We start from the raw sequence: 22,811 nt of genomic DNA on the forward strand, positions 1-22,811 counted from the left end.
CAACCAGGCCGGCTAATATGTGGTCATTAGCCTCTATATACAAGTAGCCCAGTCATGAAGGTACTTCATGTGTAAATTTTGTTTGCTTACACTTGGATAAAAGATTAAACAAGAATATATATGTAGTTTGTTGTAGTAAATAGTTTGTTCTTGTGAATTTCCTTTAGCATTTATTTCTCGGCAACTTTAATTTAAAATACTCTTGAACATGTTGCTTATACAGAGAGCATCAGGTCTCCAAATCACAACATGGCCTTGACAGTACCCCCACATACCATAACATATGCCTCCCTCCAGCCATGGCCTGGCAGTGTAGTTGGCAGCAAGGGTATGCACCTGTTGATTTGAATGCTTCCTAAAAGATGTGTTACCATCTGGTAATGTCACTAGCCATTCCTAATGTGCTCATTACCATTTGGTCTTATATACCAACTGGCAACCTGCTGAACTGCTTAACTGCTATATCTTCAAAGATGGCACGGGGAGGGATATTGGATCCCTACAGATGTTTAGTATGCCCTCAAAAGGTATTACTCAAACTGTATGTCGAAGGTGGTGATGGTGGTGGTGGGGGGGTAGAAACTGGAACCCTTTCTCTGGGAACCAAACATGGTAGTAACCACTTCAGGTCCTCATTTAGCAAGGTGGTGGTATTTCACAGGGTGATGAAAGTCATCTACCAACTAGGTACTATGTAATTTGGATGTATAACATGTTGGATGGGGAATGGAGGCACTATCTATTCCATTAACTCTATCATTAGTTCAATGTAAGTTAAGCACATTCATGTTCACCTCTGTTAGACCAAATAAATGTTGATTATGTATTAATTTTTGAACTGGAACATCCACTACAGGGAGAAATGTTTTAACTTTTCTAAATTTCAAATATTTTTCTGAACTTGAGAAATCCAATCTCACTTTCTTCTCTGAAGCCTTTTACAGTTGACTCTCATTATGGCAAATTCATAGGGACCACAGGAATAGTTTGTTGCTAATAAATATGGTAGTTTGCTCTGGTGAATTTCTTTTATCATTTATTAAGCCTATGGCAATTTGGTTAGGACCTTTCAACTGCTCTAGTGAGCGTCAACTGCATTAGAATGTCACAGATTTGCTGATCAGTTTTTAGGTGTGCAATTCCCTCTGAAAGAGAAAATTCTAGTGTATAGGAATTCTCTGTTGGTAATTTTACCTCTTGTAGCAGCATTTTTATATTTAATAATTACCTGTTATGGATATACTGAATATTCTCTTCTATTTTATATAGGTCTAACAGTCTGTGGTGTGGACTGTTTAATGTATGCAGAATGGAAATCATCTAGCAAAATAATGGCTCGCTGTGGGGCAGTTCAGGCTGGGATGAAAGGAGAAGTTATAGTTATTACGCATTCTGGAGGCAGAGGAACATGTACAGTACAATTCAGAGTTTTGTCAGAATCAATTGGTAAATACGATTTTTTTTATTTAAATTTTCTTCCATAATATAAGGTATATCTATATATGGAATATTTAGTCTATTGAATAACGCCTTCATTTATAATGAAAGTTTAGCGAGTTTTGGATGTGCAGAACGAGTCTGAGGGAAGAATGGCTTTGTAAAAAAATACAAAATTAATAAAGGAAAAATTCACGTAAAAAGATTATTTAATGGTATAATTTTCACCTGCATGTCACAGGCATCTTCAGTACATTTTAAGCTAAAATTAAACAATAACTGACAATTCCAAAAAAGCCCCACCTAAGTAGCTAATGTAAGATAACTAAAAAGGTCAATAAATTTCCTAACTAAAAAAAAAAAATTATATATACAATAAAAAGTTAGGAAGGATTAGCTGATTTATAAAGTACTATCTCCCATAAAGGGGATAGAAGTAAACCATTGGATCTGTTTAAGTTAGGAGAGTGAAATAAAGTTTCACATGTTTCTTTATAAAACCGTTCCATGAGGAACTGACATTTGTGAAGGACTCTTGTCTTTTTCCAATGAACTCTGTGTCTAGTGATGATGGCATGTTCTGCAAGTCCAGACTGTTCAGGTCCAAGGTATTGAATATAAGACTGGTGTTCTTCTAGCCAAATAAAACAAAACATCCACTAACAGACAGTGAACATTTTGTTTTATCAAAAGGACATGATTTTGTTGTTGCGTCGAATAAGGTGTCCCTGATGGATTTTTTCATAACATACATAGACAGAGGTATTTGATCCTTATCCCAAAAAACAGCCAACAGGTTACGTTTTGAATGTGCGAAAATTCATTTTAATGCGAAGCCTCCTCATCCTAATCTTTCTTACTCTGAATTTAAAGCACTGAAGAATAATAATAATTTAATTATTACAAAAGCTGACAAAGGGAAGGCTGTAGTTATTCAAGATAGGAAGGAATACGAGAGAAAAAATGTCTCTATTACTCCGAGACTATTCAATTTATTCAATCTTAGATCGGATCCTACTGGGAGTCAATTGAAGAGACTTAATTCTCTTATAGATAATGTATCTACATGGGATGAAGATCAAAAGAAAAAACTTAAAACCTTCTTCAGTCGTCCACCTAGATTGTATGGTCTTCCAAAAGTTCATAAACCAGGCATTCCGTTGAGGCCAGTTGTAGATTGTATAAGTTGTCCCACTTATAAAATTTCAAAATTTTTATCAAATTTACTCACTTCTTCAACTAGAAGAACTGATACTTATATAAAAAAATACATTGGATTTCAAAAATAAAATTTCAGATCTTCATTTGGGCGTTTCGGATATCATGATCAGTTTAGATGTTGTTTCTTTATTTACAAATGTTCCTTTATCTGAAAGCATTGAATTACTGCAACAGGAATTTCCTTCAGACATTGTAAAAATATTTGATTTTGCAATACATTCTGGCTATTTTTCTTTTAAAAATAAGTTGTATCAACAAATTGAGGGAACAGCAATGAGCAATCCTCTTTCTCCTGTTATCGCAACTTTTTCATGGAACACTTTGAACAACGTATCTTTGACAACATTTCACCCAGACCTACTCATGTCAGTGACATTTTTGCTATATGGAATGGCTTTTCTGATGAACTTCAACAGTTTCTCTCAAAGTTAAATGCACTCCATCCAAGGATCCAGTTTACCTTAGAAGTAGAATCAAATAAGCAGTTAGCCTTTTTAGATTTTTTAATTCTTTGCCAGGAAAAAGCAAATAGTGTCTCTAAGAGATGAAAATGGAAAAATAGTTCTAGAAGAAGAGAATAAAGCACAGATTTGGATAAAATATGTAACAGAACTTTTCAATGATACTAGACAGAAGCCTATAAATATAAAAGATAACATTCAAGGACCAGCAATCATGAAATGCGAAATAGAGAATGCTATACGAACAAGTAAAACAGGAAAAGCCAGTGGACCAGATGGTGTGCAAACAGAATTTTTAAAATTAATAGAACCAGATAACATCAAACTTCTTGAAAAACTATTTAATAAAATATATGAAAGTGATGAATTTCCATCAGATTGGCTCAAATCTACATTTATCACTATCCCAAAGAAACCCAAAGCGAATTCCTGTGGCGACTTCAGACTTATTAGTCTAATGAGCCAAACATTAAAAATATTTTTGAAAGTAATTCAGAATCGCATTTATAGAAAAAGTGAAGAAACTCTAAGTGAAACACAATTCGGCTTTCGGAATGGTTTTGGTACTAGAGAGGCCCTTTTCTGTACCCAAATATTGATACAAAAATGCATAGAAAAACAGAAATCTGTCTTTATGTGTTTCATAGATTTTGAAAAAGCATTCGACAAAGTCAGACACACTAACCTAATAGAAATCCTTCAACAAATAAGGCTAGACGAACAAGACATAAGACTAATAACAAATCTGTATTGGAATCAGTCAGCTACCGTTCAATTAGACAACATTACCACCAGTGATATTAACATCAAAAGAGGAGTGAGACAAGGATGTGTGCTCTCACCACTCCTGTTCAACATATATGCAGAGGTAATCTTTAAAAAAGCATTGGAAGAATGTCCAGAGGGAATCACAATAAATGGAAAGATTGTTAACAACCTACAATATGCAGATGACACCGTGCTAATTGCAGATAACATTATGGATCTCCAAAAACTCGTTGACAGAGTATACATAGAAAGCCAAAGAATGGAAATAAATATAAACATCAACAAGACAAAATACATGATCATCAGCAAACATCCAGCCTCATCAATGAAACTGACACTCAATGGGAAAAATATTGATCAAGTGTCAAGATATAAATATCTTGGTTGCTGGCTTAATGAATGGTGGGATCTAGAAATAGATATAAAGACAAGGATTGAAGTTGCACGGCAGTCCTTCATGAAAATGAGAACACTATTCTGCAATAAAGACCTAAACATGGAAGTCAGATGCTGAATGCTGAAATGCTACGTGTGGTCTATTCTGCTCTATGGAGTTGAAACATGGTAATTGAAGGCAACAACCATCAAGAAAATCGAAGCCTTTGAGATGTGGCTATACAGAAGAATGCTAAAGATATCATGAACAGAAAAAATTACCAATGAAGATGTCTTAAAATCCATTGGCAAAGCTAAACATCTTGTACAAATAATCAAGAAACGAAAAACATCATATCGTGGCCACATCATGAGAAACAGCAAATACCAACTTCTACAAACTATTTTGGTAGGAAGAATTGATGGCAAAGGAACTAGAGGAAGAAAAAGAATATCATGGTTTGACAACATCAAGACATGGACAGGAAAGAGCAGTGCACAACTGCTCAGATTAGCACAAGAGCGCAGTTTGTTCACTAAGATGGTCGCTGACCTTCGATAGAAGATAGTACAATAAGAAGAATTCTTTGCCAGCCAGATGGTAACCTACATTTCTCAGTCTATAGAAAGAAGACTCATACAGGCCATTATATCCATGCTGAATCTCATCACTATCTCAGTCAAAAGGCAGGAACTATTAAAATACTGGTTCATTGGGCCCACTCCTTTTGTTCTTCAGATGATCTATTACAGAAAGAGCTGCAATATATTATTTCTTCCTTTATATCTAATGGATATAAGAATTCCTTCATCAAAAGAGCTTTGAGTAGTTTTAATATGTCTTCATCTTCAAAACAGAAGAAATAATGTGCATTCCTATCCATTATGTACAAGGCATTAGTGAACATATAGGCAAAAGTTTTAAAATGACTGAATATTTTTGTTACCTTTCGACCGTTCAGAAAAATCTCCACCTTTCTCACTTCTCTTAAGGCTTCCACATCTTAATTATCCAGGTGTCTACCAGATTCCTTACTCTTGTGGATTATCTTATTTTGGACAAACAGGAAGATCTGCCTCTATTCTGCTAAAGAACACCAGTCTTATATTCAGTACCTTGAACCTGAACAGTCTGGACTTGCAGAACATACCATCATCACTAGACACACAGTTCATTGGAAAAAGACAAGAGTCTTTCACAAAAGACGGTTCCTCATGAAACGGCTTTATAAAGAAACATGTAAAACTTTATTTCACTATCCTAACTTAAACAGATCCGATGGTTTACGTCTATCCCCCTCATGGGAGATAGTACTTTATAAATCAGCTAATCTTTCCTAACTTTTTATTGTATATATAATTAAAAAAAATTTTTTTTTTTTTAGTTAGGAGATTTATTGACCTTTTTAGTTATCTTACATTAGCTACTTAGGTGGTGCTTTTTGGAATTGTCAGTTATTGTTTAATTTTAGCTTAAAATGTACTGAAGATGCCTGTGACACGTAGGCAAAAATTATACTATTAAATGATCTTTTTACGTGAGTTTTTCCATTATTAATTTTGTATTTATATGTCTGCTCACAGTATTCCCTTATTAAAACTTGCTTTGTAAAAAAGGAATGGCCTATACTTGAATGTATTTGGTTTCAGGAGCTGGAGAAATTATTGATATCAAACCTAACACAGAGAGTCAGGAAAACAAGACTAGGATAGGAGGAATGGTGAGAATATGTATTTTAAGAGCAACAGTGTTATTTGTGTCAATAATAGAAATATGCATCATCATGGAAATGATTGAAGAAGGAATGAATGTATGTTCATCTAGTTGTTACTTATTAAGCATGTGCAAGGATGTCTGTATAAGTATGACATTAGATACAAATAGAAATCTACAAGTATGTCCAGGTTGGTAGTCATACAGACTGCAGAAGAGAGTAGAGTATACAAAAAAGCCTGTAGATAATTTATGTCTGTACATGGATGGCAGCAGTATCAGGGACAAAGTTGTAGAGTTTGTGGCCTTGGTTGAATATGTTGGGTCTACAGATTGTAGGCATTAGTAAGACCCAGCTCCCAGAGATTGATATATGCGCTGCTAATTATATCAGATTATATAAGTCCAGTTAGGTTAGGAAACTATGGCCGCTATACTAGTAATAATTTTTACGTGACAGTGAGTTTGAAGCCATCTGGTATGAGGTGGAGTCTAACCCGATCAAACACATAGTGGGGTTGATATTGGAATGATATTAGAACAATTAAGCCCTTTTTCTAATTATTTCTCTGTGCTGTATTCATTTCATTAAATTTAATTATGAAATATAGTGAGGTGTTACAGACCCAGAACCTAGTGGATTGGTTACTTGTAATGATGAAATTAAATATGATAGGTATGAAATGAGTAATCATCATGAGTGACTTGAATTATCTGAATAGTGATTGGCAGCAGTGAAATCTCATGAAGAATGAAGCCAAATTATTGAGCTGTTGTGAGACAACTTCCTCAAACAACATGCTGAACTAAAAAGTAGGAAATTATGACCAACTGAAGAGTATGCACACACAACATCCAACGGCAATCCATTCCAATTGCATACCACTCTATGAGAGAAAAATCTAGCCCCCCCCCTTCTTGACAGCATTCATTCTCAACTTCCAAAGATAACCTTGCATACTTTTCTCTCCCTCCATAAAATAAAAAATTCTGTCTACTGAAATTCTATATAACCCTTTCGGAAATTTGTAAGTCTCGATCGTATCACCCCTATTTCTCCTGTTTGCTAGTGTCTGCAGCTTACAAATTCTCAGTCTGTTTTCATGATGAGTATTCCACAGTCACCCTCCTTTGCACTCTCTCCACTGTATCAGAATTACCATGAAAACCAAGAGACCAGACCTTCACACAGTAGTCCAGTTGAGGTCTATATATTGGTAATGCATAGGAAGCATTTAAGAAATACTCCAGTGATGTATTATTGGAATGTATCCTTAGTGTTAAAAGTAGGGTAGGAATGAAATGGATGTGCAGTCTTGTTAAACAAGGTACTTAAGTAAAAGATGTGGAAGGAATACATTGTGCATAAGGATTATGTTAGTTAAGAAAATTATATGGGGTATGCCAGATGAGTTGCAACTATTGTATGGAAAGCTAAGCCTAAATATTAAGTTACTGTGCATCCACAGATGCGAGACCCTTTGACACTTCTGCACATGTCAGAAGAAGGAGAATCCATTCCTATATTAGGGTAATCAATGCGTTTTGTGGGATAAGTGTTTATTATTATACGTTGGAAAATTAGCTTTTCTTTTATGAAAATTCTAGTTTTTAAAGTGGTAACTTTTTAAAGTGGAGTTGCCCAGAATACTACTACTAATAATAATAATAACTATTTTGCTTGTACAACAGTTGGAAAATTTACATATAAAGCAAGTGATTTCATGTGTTGGTGACCAATTCGTACACCCTTTATTTCTTTCTCCCCTTCAGCATGAATTGACTATTCTTGGCAATCTGCTAGACTTGGTTCTATGAACCGTGGGCATACAATACTTTTCAAGTTAGACAAATCAATAACCCAAAAGAATTCAGTCATTAGGTTGTGAGTGCATGAAAGAATGAATATGAAAGAATAACTTTACCGAATGCAGATGGTATGTAGGGTAACAGATGCAGTAGATTGTTCAGCTAATGTGTGAACATTTTGCTAAAAGCTATCAACCTGGTGTATTCAACATTGAACCTACTGCTACCTCTTCAATGGATAAAGAAATTCAGGTGTTTGAGGAGGAGGTACTAGAGGTGTTGCACAAACTGAATAAGAATTCAGCAATAGAGACTGATAGGATATCAGCACAGATGCTAAAAATGTTGAGCTGAACTTGCTGCTTCTTTGACCAGGCTATATAATCCATCCATCTAATGTGTTAACAGACCTCAGGTGGTATGCTCACTTAAACAGAATGGAAGAGGAAAGATTAGCAAAAATAAGTGTTTTTATGTCAGGATGATGGGAAAAAGACCCAGAGGAAGACCAAAGGTATGGTGGATTGATACATTATATTGTGCCTTAGAAGACTGAAATATAAGATCTGATCATATTGGTGTCTTGACAGATAACAAATTCATATGGATAGGAAGTTAGCAATAAATTAATTTTTTCACTTACTGCTATCATAATATCTTGAACCCCTCCCTTAGGGCATGTATTAGGAATTTGATGATGAAAAAAATTCATAAAATGTTTCAATTATTGCTTTTTATTCAAATGAAATGTGGACAAAATATAACATTAGAAGAATGGAAACATTTGAGTTATATTGGTGAAGAGTAGAATCATACCTCATTTAATGATAGGGATGCATTCCTGATAAATGTTATGTTAGCAAAATCATCTTTAACAGAGTTAAAAAAAATACATGAAGTATAGCGATGGGTTCCTAAATATAACATTATTCAGTATTGAAGCTTTTACTGAAAATAAAAATATACATGTTTTCTAATTTTATACAAGGAGTCAGTGTTATTACCTTTTGTTTTTTAATACATTGCTATAACTAAAGCACTTTGGACATTCCTTTTTACTATACTAATCGAGTCCAAAATATGGATCATGTTCTGATAAAATTTCCATTGAATGAGACACTTAACTGAAACATTCCAATAAAATCATTATTGCTAAAACTCCCTGAATCATGACTATGTCAATGTTAGCATTTTCTTGTACTGAATTCTTACAAACACTTGTTAAGAGGTCATCATTGTTATTATCCACTAATATTCGAACATCCAGAGGGTTGACGTACAGTGAAATTCCTTTGATGAACTATATTTAATCTCATTCCTAATAGCATAATTTTTGGCTTCTAATCTGGAGGTATGTCTTTGGGGAAAAAAGGTGTATTGGTGTATATTTTAATGGTATTCCAATACCAAACCAACTAAATTATAAAAAAGTTGTTTATTAACTGTCAAAGCAGCATCTTCAGAACACATTACATGTCACAGTTAACATGTGACAATGAATAAGTGAAACAATTCAAATTGTAACAGACAAAAGAACTCAAGTCCTAATTTGGTATGCTCTGATCTGATTAAAAAAGAAGTATTATAGCTATGTAAGAGTTGATTTTAAGTTAAGTTTCCCAAATTTTTGGCAAATTAATTCAACCATACTTGTTCAGGTTAGTGTTCTAATAGGTATTCCAACATGGTAGACATACTCATTAAAATAAGTTGTGTATGTCTTTTATGATGGAATACCTTTTTTCCAAATGATGCTAAGATAGTTTTGCAATACTTCCATCTGTACTTCTTCAGTATTGTTAGGTGTATTCATTATGTTATAATTTTTCCAAAATTATTTTATTGACACATGTTGATTGTCAGTAGCATCAATTAATCAAGGAAGAAAGTGCATCAAAACATCACTAAAAAATACTTTGCTAATTAGGTTATAGCATGTGATTGTTTTCAGAAAGAATGGGAATGCAAAGATAGAGGTATCTGTGCTGAAAACAAAATAGGTAGAAAAAGTATCCATCGAGGAAGTATTCCAATGGATAAACAAGTATAGAAATATCATTGGGATTGAAAATAGAAGAATAAAATGTAAAGTAGGGCATCTCCTGAAGCACAGCGATTTCTTTCTTGAAAATGTTTTTGAAGGAAAGTTGATTTATAGCAGATAGCATTTCATGGCAGAAATTTCTGCAACAAGTGATCAGGAAGTCAGAATATCAAAGCTGTGCCAAATGGCAGAGTATAGTAAATGGCAACAAACATTCTTTTTTATGACTGAAGACAAAGAAAATTCTTTTAATCATTACTGCTAATAATACTATTATAAATGGAACAAAAAGAATGTAGCAACTGACAATGCAATTATGATTGTTACATCTTTTCTGAACTGGTCCTGTTGACTAGATCTACATTTTGATTAATGGTTGTGTATATTGCTCCTGAATATTAAGTTGTTTGCTGCATATATAGTAATATTAGATTTTAAATTTATAATTCAAAAAGATAGAATGTATATTAATTATGATTATTATCTTTATTTTTCAGGTCCTACCAAAGAATCTGCAGTATGGGTAGATGAAGCTCATATGATTAGTCTTGCTTTTGGAAGAAGCATGCCAACATCTCCTTCACAGCTTCATCCTGATGATCCACTGGGACTTTCAGATGAAGCTAATGTGTATGAATTGTTATATATGCTTCTGTTACTTTATTCCTTTTTGATATTTTCAATTTCCATATTATTAACTTATGTTTCATCCAGATTGTTTATTATTATCATGTATTTTCTATATTCATTAATAATGATGATACTTTTTTTTTTTTTGTTTACAGAGCAAGAGGTAGTGATATCTACTAATGATAATAAATCTAGGTTTTCAATTAATGGCAGCTATGCAATTGCTGATTTTAAGCTCTGAGTTTATAAGAACTAAACTGAAATTGTGTGTGTTATCTTTAGCTTTCATAATTAATATTATTTTGGTAAAAGTAATTAAATTTTAAATATGAATTTGTCTTTATGGTGGGCATAAAGTGTGTAGTCTTTATGGTGGACACTATAAATTTTTTTTTCACAGATTTCTACTGACATAAGGATGTCTTTATGTCAGTTGTTGATACAGTTATAATTATTTCCATAATCATACAATCACACGTGTGATAATGTACACCACTTGAAAAGAAGTCAATGGACACCATAATGTGAGTTCTGTAGAAATGCCACAGAGTAGGAAACATTGCATTGTTCAGAATGTTCAGATACCTGTCGGAATTCAGTGTTCTGACAGGTATCTGAACAGGCCCAAGGCCAAACAGGAAAAACAGGACCATACCATCACACTGCCACCTCCAAATTTCATGGTTGGGTTATGTACTCTGGAAGAGATGTTCACTGGGCATCCACAACACCCACACCCATCTATCTGCTCAGTAAAGGGAGTAGCATGATTCGTTGCTCCATAAACACAGCTTTCCAAGCTTCCATGACCCACTGTACACACTCTTTGCACCACTGAAGATGATGTTGCATGTTGATTCAGGTAATGTAGAGCTTGTATATTGCAGACCTACCATTGAAACCTATGTCGCGAATTGGTTTTGAACATTTTTGTGCAGGTTTGTGTTCTAGTCTATGCCCATAACTCCGCATTCAATATGTCAGCCAATGAATGGCAATTTTTATACATATTATCGTTCATAGCACCCTACAGTCACATTTGGTGAGTGTGTGGGTTGTCCATTGCAAGTAGAGCTTGTATTTGATATAGTATCACTGATTGTTGACCTGAGATGACCCAATTTGGCAACAGTTTGCCTAACAGATAGGCATGCAACATGGCATCCCATCACAACTTCTCTTTCAAACTCTGTCAGTTCTCTTTTTGCAACCATTTCACCTGGACACAGTTTCACGATGCACTTTGCCCATGGGAGTGTTCGTTGACTTCTTTGCAAGCAGTGTAGTTATGGAAACTCCAGGTCTTGCTATACAAGAAAATGCATGTACAGTCTATTTTTCACTTTCCTGTCTATTTTTGTAATTTTTCATTACTGCTGATATTCATTCCAAATTTGTCAGTGAATTAGTTTAGTAATATAATATCATCTGTATGAACTCAAGAGCTGAATGGAATATCTCTGATTTTGATAGTAGTTAGTGACCTTTTCTTTGTAATGTGATCCTTATAGATGATGAATAATAGTGGGAATGACATGTACCTATGCCTTACACCTGATTTGACATCAAACCATCTTACTGTACATTCTTCAGTTCTGACTGCTAAATTACAACTGAAGCTTAGAATATACAGGATAATCCAAAAGTTGTGCACATCATAAAATAAACGTGAATTTTTCAATATGCATGACAGACTTTATAGAACTAAATTGCTATAAGCTCTGCTTGTAGCAATTTAGTTCTGTAAAGGTTGTCATTACTAAATAACATTACTAAAGCAAATGTTCAAAAATTTAAGGTGACAATTTGGGACAAAGGCCTTTAGAAATCAGTCTGTTACCAAAAAAACTTGCATTGTTTCATTTGATGTATGGTAAGTGGCACTGTCCTTCTGTAAACAGCAATTATAGTTGATAAGAATCTCGGGCTTCTTTAAATTTGCATTCATACCATGTTTTGGTGTGATGTAAACAACTGGTGCTTTTCCAGTCAATTCTATGTAAAGTTTAGGGCATAGAATTGACTGGAAAAGCACCAGTTGTTTACATCACACCAAAACATAGTATGAATGCAAATTTAAAGAAGCCTGTGAGATTCTTATCAACCACCCCCAATCTGAACAATAATGATGGTCTAAAAATCCCAAGCATATGGAGGGCACATATTCTACCCACGGAACCTTTCTCTCTAAGAGTTAACTATAAACAGGACTGTAGGTAATCCAGAATCCTAAATCAAAAATAACAATTGTAATTTAAATATAAAGAGCTAATAAGCTTCATTTCGGCAATGAAAACATTACTTAAATTAAGGGGATATTAAATCCCACATAGTTTTAAAACCGAATAAGAAACTCAAAGATTGGAATCAGAGAGTTTCTTGCCGAATATAGTAAACTATAAAGTATCGGCGACACTAGCGTTAGCAAATGCAAGTGATCCTAGTACATAGTACAATACCGGGCAACTCGTTGCAAAGGTGGGGGAAGTTCAGATCGCTATTCTTAGGTATTTTCCATAATGTAAAAAACACATTTCCTAGGAAATGTATGCTGTTATTACATTATGGAGGGAGGTCACTACCTAGACCGGTTTCAGCCTTTTTTGAGGCTTCATCAGTGAGTAGCTAGACCTAATACCAAAGTGTATAGCGAAAAGAACTTATATACTCTGCGAACGAGTTATCCAAACAGGTGCAACCATTAAGTTACTTAAATATAAAGAGCTAATAAGCTTCATTTCGGCAATGAAAACATTACTTAAATTAAGGGGGGATATTAAATCCCACATAGTTTTAAAACCGAATAAGAAACTCAAGGATTGGAATCAGAGAGTTTCTTGCCGAATATAGTAAACTATAAAGTATCAGCGACACTAGCGTTTCACTTGCATCGGATCACTTGCATTTGCTAACGCTAGTGTCGCCGATACTTTATAGTTTACTATATTCGGCAAGAACCTCTCTGATTCCAATCTTTGAGTTTCTTATTCGGTTTTAAAACTATGTGGGATTTAATATCCCCTTAATTTAAGTAACAATTGTAGCGTTAATGAAAACATTACTTAAATTAAGGGGATATTAAATCCCACATAGTTTTAAAACCGAAAATTTTTATTCGGTTTTAAAACTATGTGGGATTTAATATCCCCTTAATTTAAGTAACAATTGTAATGTTAAAAACAGACACCATTGTTACTGAAAGAAGACTATCTATAAGAAAGAATGTTTTTCTCATGTTATCTTAAATAGAATTTAGCTTTGATTAGTTTCTAAAAATAATTAATTTGTATTTTTTTTTTTTTTTTTTTTCACTAGAGGTCATGCCAGTAGAATATCTGGTGATCAAACGATTGTTTCTTTAGCTTACTGTGTGTAATGTAACTCAGCTTGTCCTTGTGTATTTGTATATACTCCAGATGATGATCTTAATATGAAGATCGAAACATCGGGAAATTAAAAGAGTTATTTATAACATGGTTGTTAAGTCCATAATTTCTAAAATGAACTTTTGGATCACCATGTATAATGTTCTGTATAATATCAGATTTAACTGTTGCATTTTGTGAAAAAATCCATTTCTCTTGGCACTTTATCATTTGCCTCACTCTTCCAAATCTACAAAACTTAAATATAGGTCCTTGTTTATATTCTCATGATTTATTGACTGTCTTAAAGTAAAAATCTGATCCTGACAAACCTCTATTTAGGCTGAACCCACTTTGTTCTTCTTTGTGCTTTTCTTCTAAATCTTCTCTGGAACAGTAATTTTTATTTTCAATTTTATTTATTTTTATGAATAAATGCTACCAGAGTTATGCTACAATCATCCAAAATTTGATCTTCTGATCAGGGCTTTTGAATTATTGGCGTGCAGTAATTGTCAAACTTCCCTTGTTTAATATCATCCATTCCAGTGGCCTTTGTACATTCAGATTTCTGACATGGATGTTTTCAATTACTCATGATAATTGGACTATTCTTTTCTTCAATTTTAGGTTACCTTTATCATCTCAGTACATTTGTACCATGGGCAGTCTAAGGATATTTTTTCTTCTATTTTTATTGATTTTATATATATATATTTACTTTTTTACATAGTTTAGAAACCCTGCTCTAGATACCAAACATGGAAGTCTTTCTAGCCACTGCTGGCCTCCAGTAAGTGGCGTGGTGGCCTCACACGGGGCGATAAAATTCATCTTCCACCTAATGACAATCACAAACATCCACGTCCATAGCAGGATTTGAACTTGCAGCCTGTTGGTTGGAAAGTGGATATGGTAACCACTTGACCAACCAAGCTGGCCATATGGTTCCCTAAAGTCTTTTTACAACTTCTATTTTCCTGCTTTTATACAACTTAGCTTCTTACATATTAAAGTAAGTTTTACAGCTTACACATGTAATAAAAATTATATAGAATTTACTCAAAAATTCCAATATATTTCATCCACTGTTACATGGATGTTGTCATGGAGATAGACCGTTAACTACATTCAAAAGATGAATCAAAATAACGAGTCATAAATCATTCTCGTGTCTCAGTTACAGCTGATGCATTACTATTAGAGTTCAAAGGAACAATTGAGCTAACATACACATGATTTATGACTCATTATTTTGATTCATCGTTTGAATGCAATTTACTATCTTCCTGACAATGTCCACATAATGCTGGATGAAATATATTGGAGATTTTGAATAAATTCTATATAATTTTTGTTGCATGTGTAAGCCATGAAAAACTTTAATATCTAGTGTGCACGTTCCATTAAAGCTATTAATTAGCTTCTTCCATTTTTTCCACTGTTTTCTAAAGACATATACTAATTAACTTTCCAGGAATTTTCAATATTATCTATTATTTCTTTATTCAATACTATTTCTTTATTTCTTTATCTTTATCTATTGCTTCCTGAATTCTGAAGTTTGCCATGAAGTACTGATATTTCTTTATTTTTAGACATTGTCATCATTTGCTTCTTGGCAGAATTGATCAACATTTTGTTTAGATTTTGCTATTGTATCTTGTTTTCAAACTCTTTAATTTTATCACCAATAATATATGTGAGTTTTTGAGTTTACCTCTGAAATCTGCTTGACTTTCTTTTTTTAAAACTTTCATGCACATTTTTTCTTTTAATTATGATACTAATTTTTATCCCACTCATTCTTATATATGAGTGGATAAAAATGAGTATCATAAATATTACTAAATCACTTAAGGAATTGAACAACGTAGATACGAATACAAATTAAATTACACTTTAATAAATATTTCCGATAATTCGGCAACGTCACGTTGCCATTTTGTTCTCCTAAAAGTCCTGATGTGCCATCTAGCGGGCTAAGTAGATGTTCTTAGCCGTTGGGTTGAAGGTCTGCTGATGTAATCCTTCCAAATTTGGGGCAGTCGCATACAACCAAATTTCTTAAGGCTTGGAGAGTTTCTTAGGGCTGAGGCTGATTCCATAAATAGTCTTTCGAATTTGTATTTGCTATGGTGTATTACTGTAGCTTTCTTCCACCGTGTTCTGTTGTGTATCCAGAGCATGGTCTGCAAGACCAGAATGGCTGTACTTGTGAAAACGGATGTATCCTTGTGTTCAGAAATTCTGATATTCACTGTCCTCCCTGTTTGGCCAAAGTAAGACAGTTTACAACTGCAAGGGACCTGGTATACACCAGGTAGGTCTAGGGGAATTGGTTAGTCTTTGGTGGAGCAGATAAGGGATGCCAATTTTCTGTAAGGCCTATGACAGGAGGTCAGGTCATGTTTTTTTAAGATTTTGGTAATTTTTTCTGAGGTGCCCCAGATGTAGGGAATGGTGATGGATTTAGAGTAATCCTGGTTGTGGAGGGGGTGGGGGTTGTAAGTTTTAATATTTTTTGGATTTTTTGGGGGGGATAGCCATTGGCTGAGAAAGTGTTCAGGATGTGATTTATTTAAGTGTTTAGGGCGATGTCGTTAGAACAGATTAGTTTAGCCTTGTTGTATAGTGTTTTCACCACTCCATATTGTTGAGCGGGGGGGGTTTGTTGGTGAATGTATATGCCTGTATGGGTGGGTTTTATATAAACTGAGAAAACCAAGGTTCCATCAAGCTGGCGGGTGACTAGTGTGTGTCTAGGAAAGGAAGGCTGTTGTTTTCCTCTTTTTCCAGGGTGAACTTGATTCTGGGGTGTTGGTTGTTTAAGTGTGTTAAGAAGGAGAGGAGTGTTTCAGAGCCATGTGGCCAAATAGTGAACACATCATCAACGTAACGAAGCCATATGGTTGGTTTTTGTGGGGCAGAGGCTAAGGCTTTTTCTTCAAAGGTCTCCATAAAGAAATTGTCCAAGGGTGGGGAGAGTGGTGAACCCATGGCTGTCACCTCTATTTGTTTGTAGAATTTTCCTTGCCAAGCGAAATAGCCTGAGTTCATTGTAAACTGAAATAGGGCTGAGATATTGGGAGAAAATTTAGCTTGGATTAGCTCTAAAGTTTCCTTGAGTGGGACATTTGTGAATAAGGAGGAAACGTCAAAGCTGACGATTATTTCAGTATGTTGGAGTGTAAGGTTTTCTATGCTGGCTTTGAAGTGGGCTGAGTTTTTTATGTGTGATGGTGTGTTGCCAGTATAGTGTGTGAGTTCTTTGGCCAAATGTTTAGCTAATTTGTATGTGTGTGTGTGGCGGGGGGGGATCAATGCCATCTACTATGGGACGTAATGGCGCATTTTCTTTATGTATTTTTGGGAGTCTGTAAGTGATTTAGTAATGCATAACCAACGTATAAGCCTGTCTATGAGAATCAATGTCATAAATATCTTTTTGCATCTGATGGCAGTCTGGTTGAGCTCAAGAATGATTTTACCAATAATTCTTTGATTGGAAACTGAATTATATCCAATAGCAATGATGGTTTTGTTTGTTTTTTCCAACAGAAGAGGATCAGTTGAACAGATGGAGTAATACTACTTGTCTTCTGTGATGGTTGTTGGTCTAAGGAGGGATGGATATATCTGCCTGTGTTTTTGATAAACAAAAATTTAAATATCGCCTCTAGAAAGGACTTCCCTTTCAATCAGACCTAACAACAGGGTAAATTTATAACCTGATTGTTAAGAGTGAAGGTGGTGAATGGCTTTATGTTATAACTTCTTTGCTTTATAATTCAACTTTCCAAATTAATCTGATAGGTAATTAGCTGTCAGATAGGGATCAGCAGGTTGGTTGTGTATGGGGAAGTGATATCCTAGAAGAGTAAAGTCACTAGTGGTGTGCTGCAAGGATCTGTTTTGGGGCCATTATTTAATTTGTATGTAAATGATATCGGAAAGGGCTTAAATATTGATACACAGTTGTTTACAGATGATGCAAAGTTGGGGAAAATTATGAGAAGTAGAGCAGATGTAGCCTTACAATAGGACTTGAATAGACTGTCTGAATGGGCAAGTGTTTGTGTGTGTGGGGATGTAAGTTTAATATACAAAATGTAAAGTTTTAAAATTTGGGAAGCAAAGATGGGATGCAGAGTATAGGATTGGTAGGAATATTTTAGAGGAGGTAGAGGATTGCTTGTATGCAGAATGAAAAACCCAAGTTTCCAGGAGGATGAAAATGCTACCTCTATATGAGATTAGCTAACTCACCTTTGATTGAAAAAACTCATCTTTATGGGTTTTTTCAATGGGTTTGGATTCCCATAGATTCACTCCTCAGAATCAGAATCAAATTTGGGTCTTTTCCAGTTTAAGGGGTACAGTGTTCATTTATTCTTAAAGTTGCACTATAGAGGTGATAAAGGAAAAAAAAAACATTAAGGAATTTTTAAGTTTCCAGAAAGTATCAACACTCTTCAGATTTGACAATGTTGAGTAGAGGTTCTAGAGTACACAGTAGTGTAGATAAGTATAACTTTCCATTGTGTGAAGATGACATATTCTGCCTCATCCACATTATGCATGAAAATGACATTTTATTTGCATACATAAAATGTACATATAAATGTATAAAATTTGATAGATAAAATCGGTCATTTTATGAGATGTGTATTTAATAGCAAAAACACATCTCATCGTTTTTAAATCACTATGAGGAATTAGTGTAGAACAGGTAAAATATTTAGGACAATAAAACCATTAGATGCCTTTATTATTTAATTTATTTTTATAAGTATTTTTTTACTTCACAATTTCTGGAGATTAAAGGTTTTGTTTTGAGCATTGAAAAATAATAGTACATAATAGCAAAGCACATCTGGTGACATGTAATTCTGATTTTAAAAACTAATCCAATATACCGTATATTTCGGCATACAAGTCGACCTGGCGCATAAGTCGATATTGGAATTTTTTGAGTTTTTATAGTATACTCGTCGTATAAGTCGCCTCGAAAAATTTCTTTTTCGTATTGATCAGTTGACCAATAGTGAACTAAAGTGCAATGGCTCCTTTTAAAAGAATGAAATATGACCTGAGTTTTAAGTGCAAAGTGATTAAATTTGCAAAAGAAAATACTAACTGTGTTGCTGCACATCAGTTCGGAGTAAACGAAAAACTAGTTCGCAATTGGAGAAAAAATGAAACTTTAATAATGAAAATGCCAAAAAATAAGTGCGCATTACGGAAAGGAATTTTGTAAATAAATAATTATATAACATGTAAATAATTTTTTCTGTAAATAAATTTGAAATATTTTTACTTATTTACCCTTTTTGTATATTGCTAATAAATTTAACAGAGTATGATATGTACTAGTTTTTTCTTTGAAAGCAATCAATTTTTGACCCAGCGTATAAGTCGACCTAAAAAATGTAGTACTTTTTTTTCAATGCTGAAAAGTCGACTTATATGCGGAATATATGGTACTTTTTATGAGTGTTTGAATTTTTTTTGTTCTTTCAATCTAGGGGCCGTTTTCCAGAAGAAGAGTTACATGATTTGTTTCCAGATGGTATGGATATTAATCTTACATCATTCTGATCTAATTTAATTTTTCAATTACTTTTACAAAAATAAGATATCACTTTTATTCTGAAAGAGAGAGACTCTGCAGATCTAAACTAAATAAAATTTTGCTGTGGTGTGATGCTGTATGTAATTGAATTTTGTTATCATCCTGTCTTTACTGGTTGAACCTTTGAACCTTTCACAAGCTTTTATATGCTCAGTGTCAGGATAAGGGGCTGACCCTTTTGTAATGCCTAATTGTATTCATTTTCATTTCTAAATCAATCAAAACAGACCATGTTTAGGATAAATGATTAGATATTTAATGTATAAATCAATGAAGTGATATGCAGTAAATGAGAAAACAAAATGTATACAAAACAGTATTTTGGATGCTGAGCATGATGAGTGCAATGCACTGCTATCCTACCATGGAAATAATCAACATATTACTCATTATTTATAACTAAAAGTTGTGTATCTTAGATTTTTACTATGAGAGCTTTAGTAGAGGTTTTGCATAGTCAGATATTAGTTCAGCCAGGTGTTTCTTGATCCTGGGAGTATGTGGACATGAATTTGTATTTGAACTTGATTTCATTATTAGAGATGTGATAAATGAGAAGATGCATAGGTTTGTTTTCCTTGAGGTAAAATGAATGGAGTGATTGAGGTTTTGGATAAGAGGACTAAGCAAGCAAAAGAGTTTGTAGTGGTAGTAGTAGTAGGGACAGATAACTCGATTTGGAACAAAGAGAATGTAAGATTGGATATCAGGAGATTGTTGAGAAGGATAAAAGATAGTAGTGTGATAGGAAATATAGTCAGTATGTTGCCCAGGTATGACAGCGATGAGGTGGAGAGCAAGAATTATGAATGATATGTTAGCAGAAATGTGTGAAGAGAAAGGGGTACAGTTTGTTAATGCATGGAATGAGTTTGAAGAAAGAATTGAACTGTATAAGAACAATGGACTGCATTTGAATGGTTTATAGTTTTGGTGTGAGTCATTTGGAGAGACTACTGCTGGAAGGGAGTGTAATGAGTGCAGAGAATGAATCTGAACAAGTAAGAGGCAATGTTAAAGAGCAGGAAAATAAGGATGGAGTGGTGCTTATGAATGAAGAAGTGGGTAGCATGAGTGTAGAGAATGAGAGAACAGGTGTACAAGACAAACAGGGACTCAGGGTGGACAGGGGAACACAGCATAAGAAAGATTGATGCTCCAAGAGGATATGAATGTGTATGTAGACAAAAAGAGAAAGGGATGACCTGGGATGTAGGGAAAACAGTTGGATTTGAAGAAGGTTCAGGGATGAGTAAGGAGAAAAATAAATGGCTCAGAGAAAGTATGGAAGTCACAGCTAAGAAGTGCTATCAGTGAAACTTGTTATAGATTCAGGAATGAGCTGTTATGTTTGTATACGAATGCTAGAAGTATCAGAAACAAAGGAAATGAAATGGTGCATTGATTGAGTTTGTTCACCCAAAAATTGTTTGAATAAGTGAAACATGGTTGGATGAGGATGACATCCTGACAGGAACAGAGCTCGAAGGGTATAGTGTATTTCGTGAAGATAAGGGTAAAAAGCAGATGGAGTGCTATTGATGATAGAAAAAGATTAATGTCCATACAAGGTAGAGATGCAAGGAAGAAATAGTGGTAATGGTTTTGAAGCAGTGTAGTGTGAGATAGAGGTGAACAGAATGAATTACTTCATTGGATGTTGATGTAGACCTGGTAATGTGGAGGGTAGTGACCAGGAAATGAATAAGCAAATTAGCCAAGCAAATGGGAAAAGGGTGATCATTGTGGGTGACTTTAATTATGGCAGTATAGATTGAGATGACGAGTTAGCAACTGGAAGGAAAGAAAATGAGTTTCTGGAGTTTTTGAGAGACAACTACCTCAGGCAGTATGTAACAGAGGGCACATGAGGATTGAGGGTCTTGAATTTGATCATCTCATCAGAGGATGTTATTATAAATGAGGTCTCAAATCTTCCTCCAATTGGTAAGAGTAACTATGAAGTGATTACCTGGGTGGTTGCCAGCCATTTTTTATTTTATTTTATTTTTATTTTTATGTTGTGCTATACACAAAAGGTTGGTTGATCATTAGTACCGTATGTACTGCAATACTAATGTATTGCAGTACATTAGTACCGTGTATGGGTAGTGGGTTGGGAGAGGAGGAACTTGTTTACATTTGATTTAAATGACTGTAAATTGTATTCCTTGGGAAACACACCAGGGGGGGGGAGACTGTTCCACAGTGCAGTAGTTGTGGGGATGAAGGAGTAGGAAAAGAAACTTGTTCTCTTTGTTTCTAAGTGTACTGTGAAGGGATATTGAGCAGCAGCTGCACGTGTTCCATTGAGCTTAGTACTGAGTGGAGGAATTATTGATGTTATTTCAGATGAGCATTTTCCATGGAAATATTTGTAGAATATACATATTGCAGAAACCAGATATCTGTGAAAAAGTGGGAGGAGAGAGAGTTGGTAAGGGATGGATCATTAATAAGTCTAATTGCTCTCCTCTGTATTGAGTCAAGCATTTTGAGGTAGCTTTTAGGGCAGTATTCAATAGCTGGGGGTGGATTTGTGATTTGTATAATGTTAACAGCTGTTCAGGAGTGAAGTAACGTCTTGAGCGAAAGAGAAAGCCTAGTGTTTTTTTAAACTGAGGATGCAATGGTTGTGATGTGTTTATGCTAGGTGAGGTTTGATGTGAGGGTAACTCCAAGAAGAGAGATCTCAAACTGTCTGGAAATTTGGGTATCATCAAAAATGATACTGGGTAAAAATGGTTCTTTTTTATGGGAAATAGGACAGAACTGGGTTTTATTAGCATTGAAATTGATGATGGGTTATCTGAACACCATTGTAGGATGGCTTAGAGATCAGAATTGAGAGTGGTGGTTGATGTTCTGTAGGTTGAGGTGAGTTGTGTAGGGTAAGGTTTATCAAATGAAAGTGAGGAGTGTAATGTGCTGTCGTCTGCAAAACTGTATGGTTGTAGGTCAACTGAAGTAGGTCGTTGATATGTAGCATGAAGAGGGTTGGTGAGAGGACAGAACCGAGAGTGTGGAACCCCAGCATTAATTGAATGGTGAGAGGATAGTGTTAGATCAGGAATGGGAAATTCTATTCACAAAAGAGTCACCCATACAGGATCTAACAGCATGTGCTTAACTGAATAAACATACTTGCCCCTTTTAGCAATTAAACTTAAATTCACTAAGGAAATTATATAATATTAACATAGAAAGAAGAAGATAAAAGAAGAAGTATTAAGTCTGAGATTTTATGAAATCTAAAATGATGTAATAGAATCATGTAATTTGAATATATGTTAAAACTTAACCATTAGAATTAAAACTGTGCATGCAAGAAGGTTAACACACCGCCAGCGAA

General features: G+C 34.5%; 1 protein-coding gene across 2 annotated transcripts in view; it reads left to right on the forward strand.

Annotated features, from left to right (window-relative positions):
* Positions 1–22,811, forward strand: part of Sec5 (exocyst complex component secretory 5) — a 584,315-nt gene that overhangs the window by 24,123 nt on the left and 537,381 nt on the right. For both annotated transcript variants that reach the window (XM_090401446.1, XM_090401447.1), the window contains exons 2-4: positions 1,270–1,446; positions 10,327–10,459; positions 19,353–19,396. In XM_090401446.1, coding sequence (XP_090257572.1) covers positions 1,270–1,446; positions 10,327–10,459; positions 19,353–19,396 — 354 coding nt within the window. The remainder of the gene's footprint in view (positions 1–1,269; positions 1,447–10,326; positions 10,460–19,352; positions 19,397–22,811) is intronic.

This window comes from Typopeltis vanoorti, chromosome 12 (assembly GCF_054136105.1).
Source record: "Typopeltis vanoorti isolate ZY-2024b chromosome 12, IOZ_Tvanoo_1.0, whole genome shotgun sequence".
Lineage (NCBI taxonomy): Eukaryota > Metazoa > Arthropoda > Arachnida > Uropygi > Thelyphonidae > Typopeltis > Typopeltis vanoorti.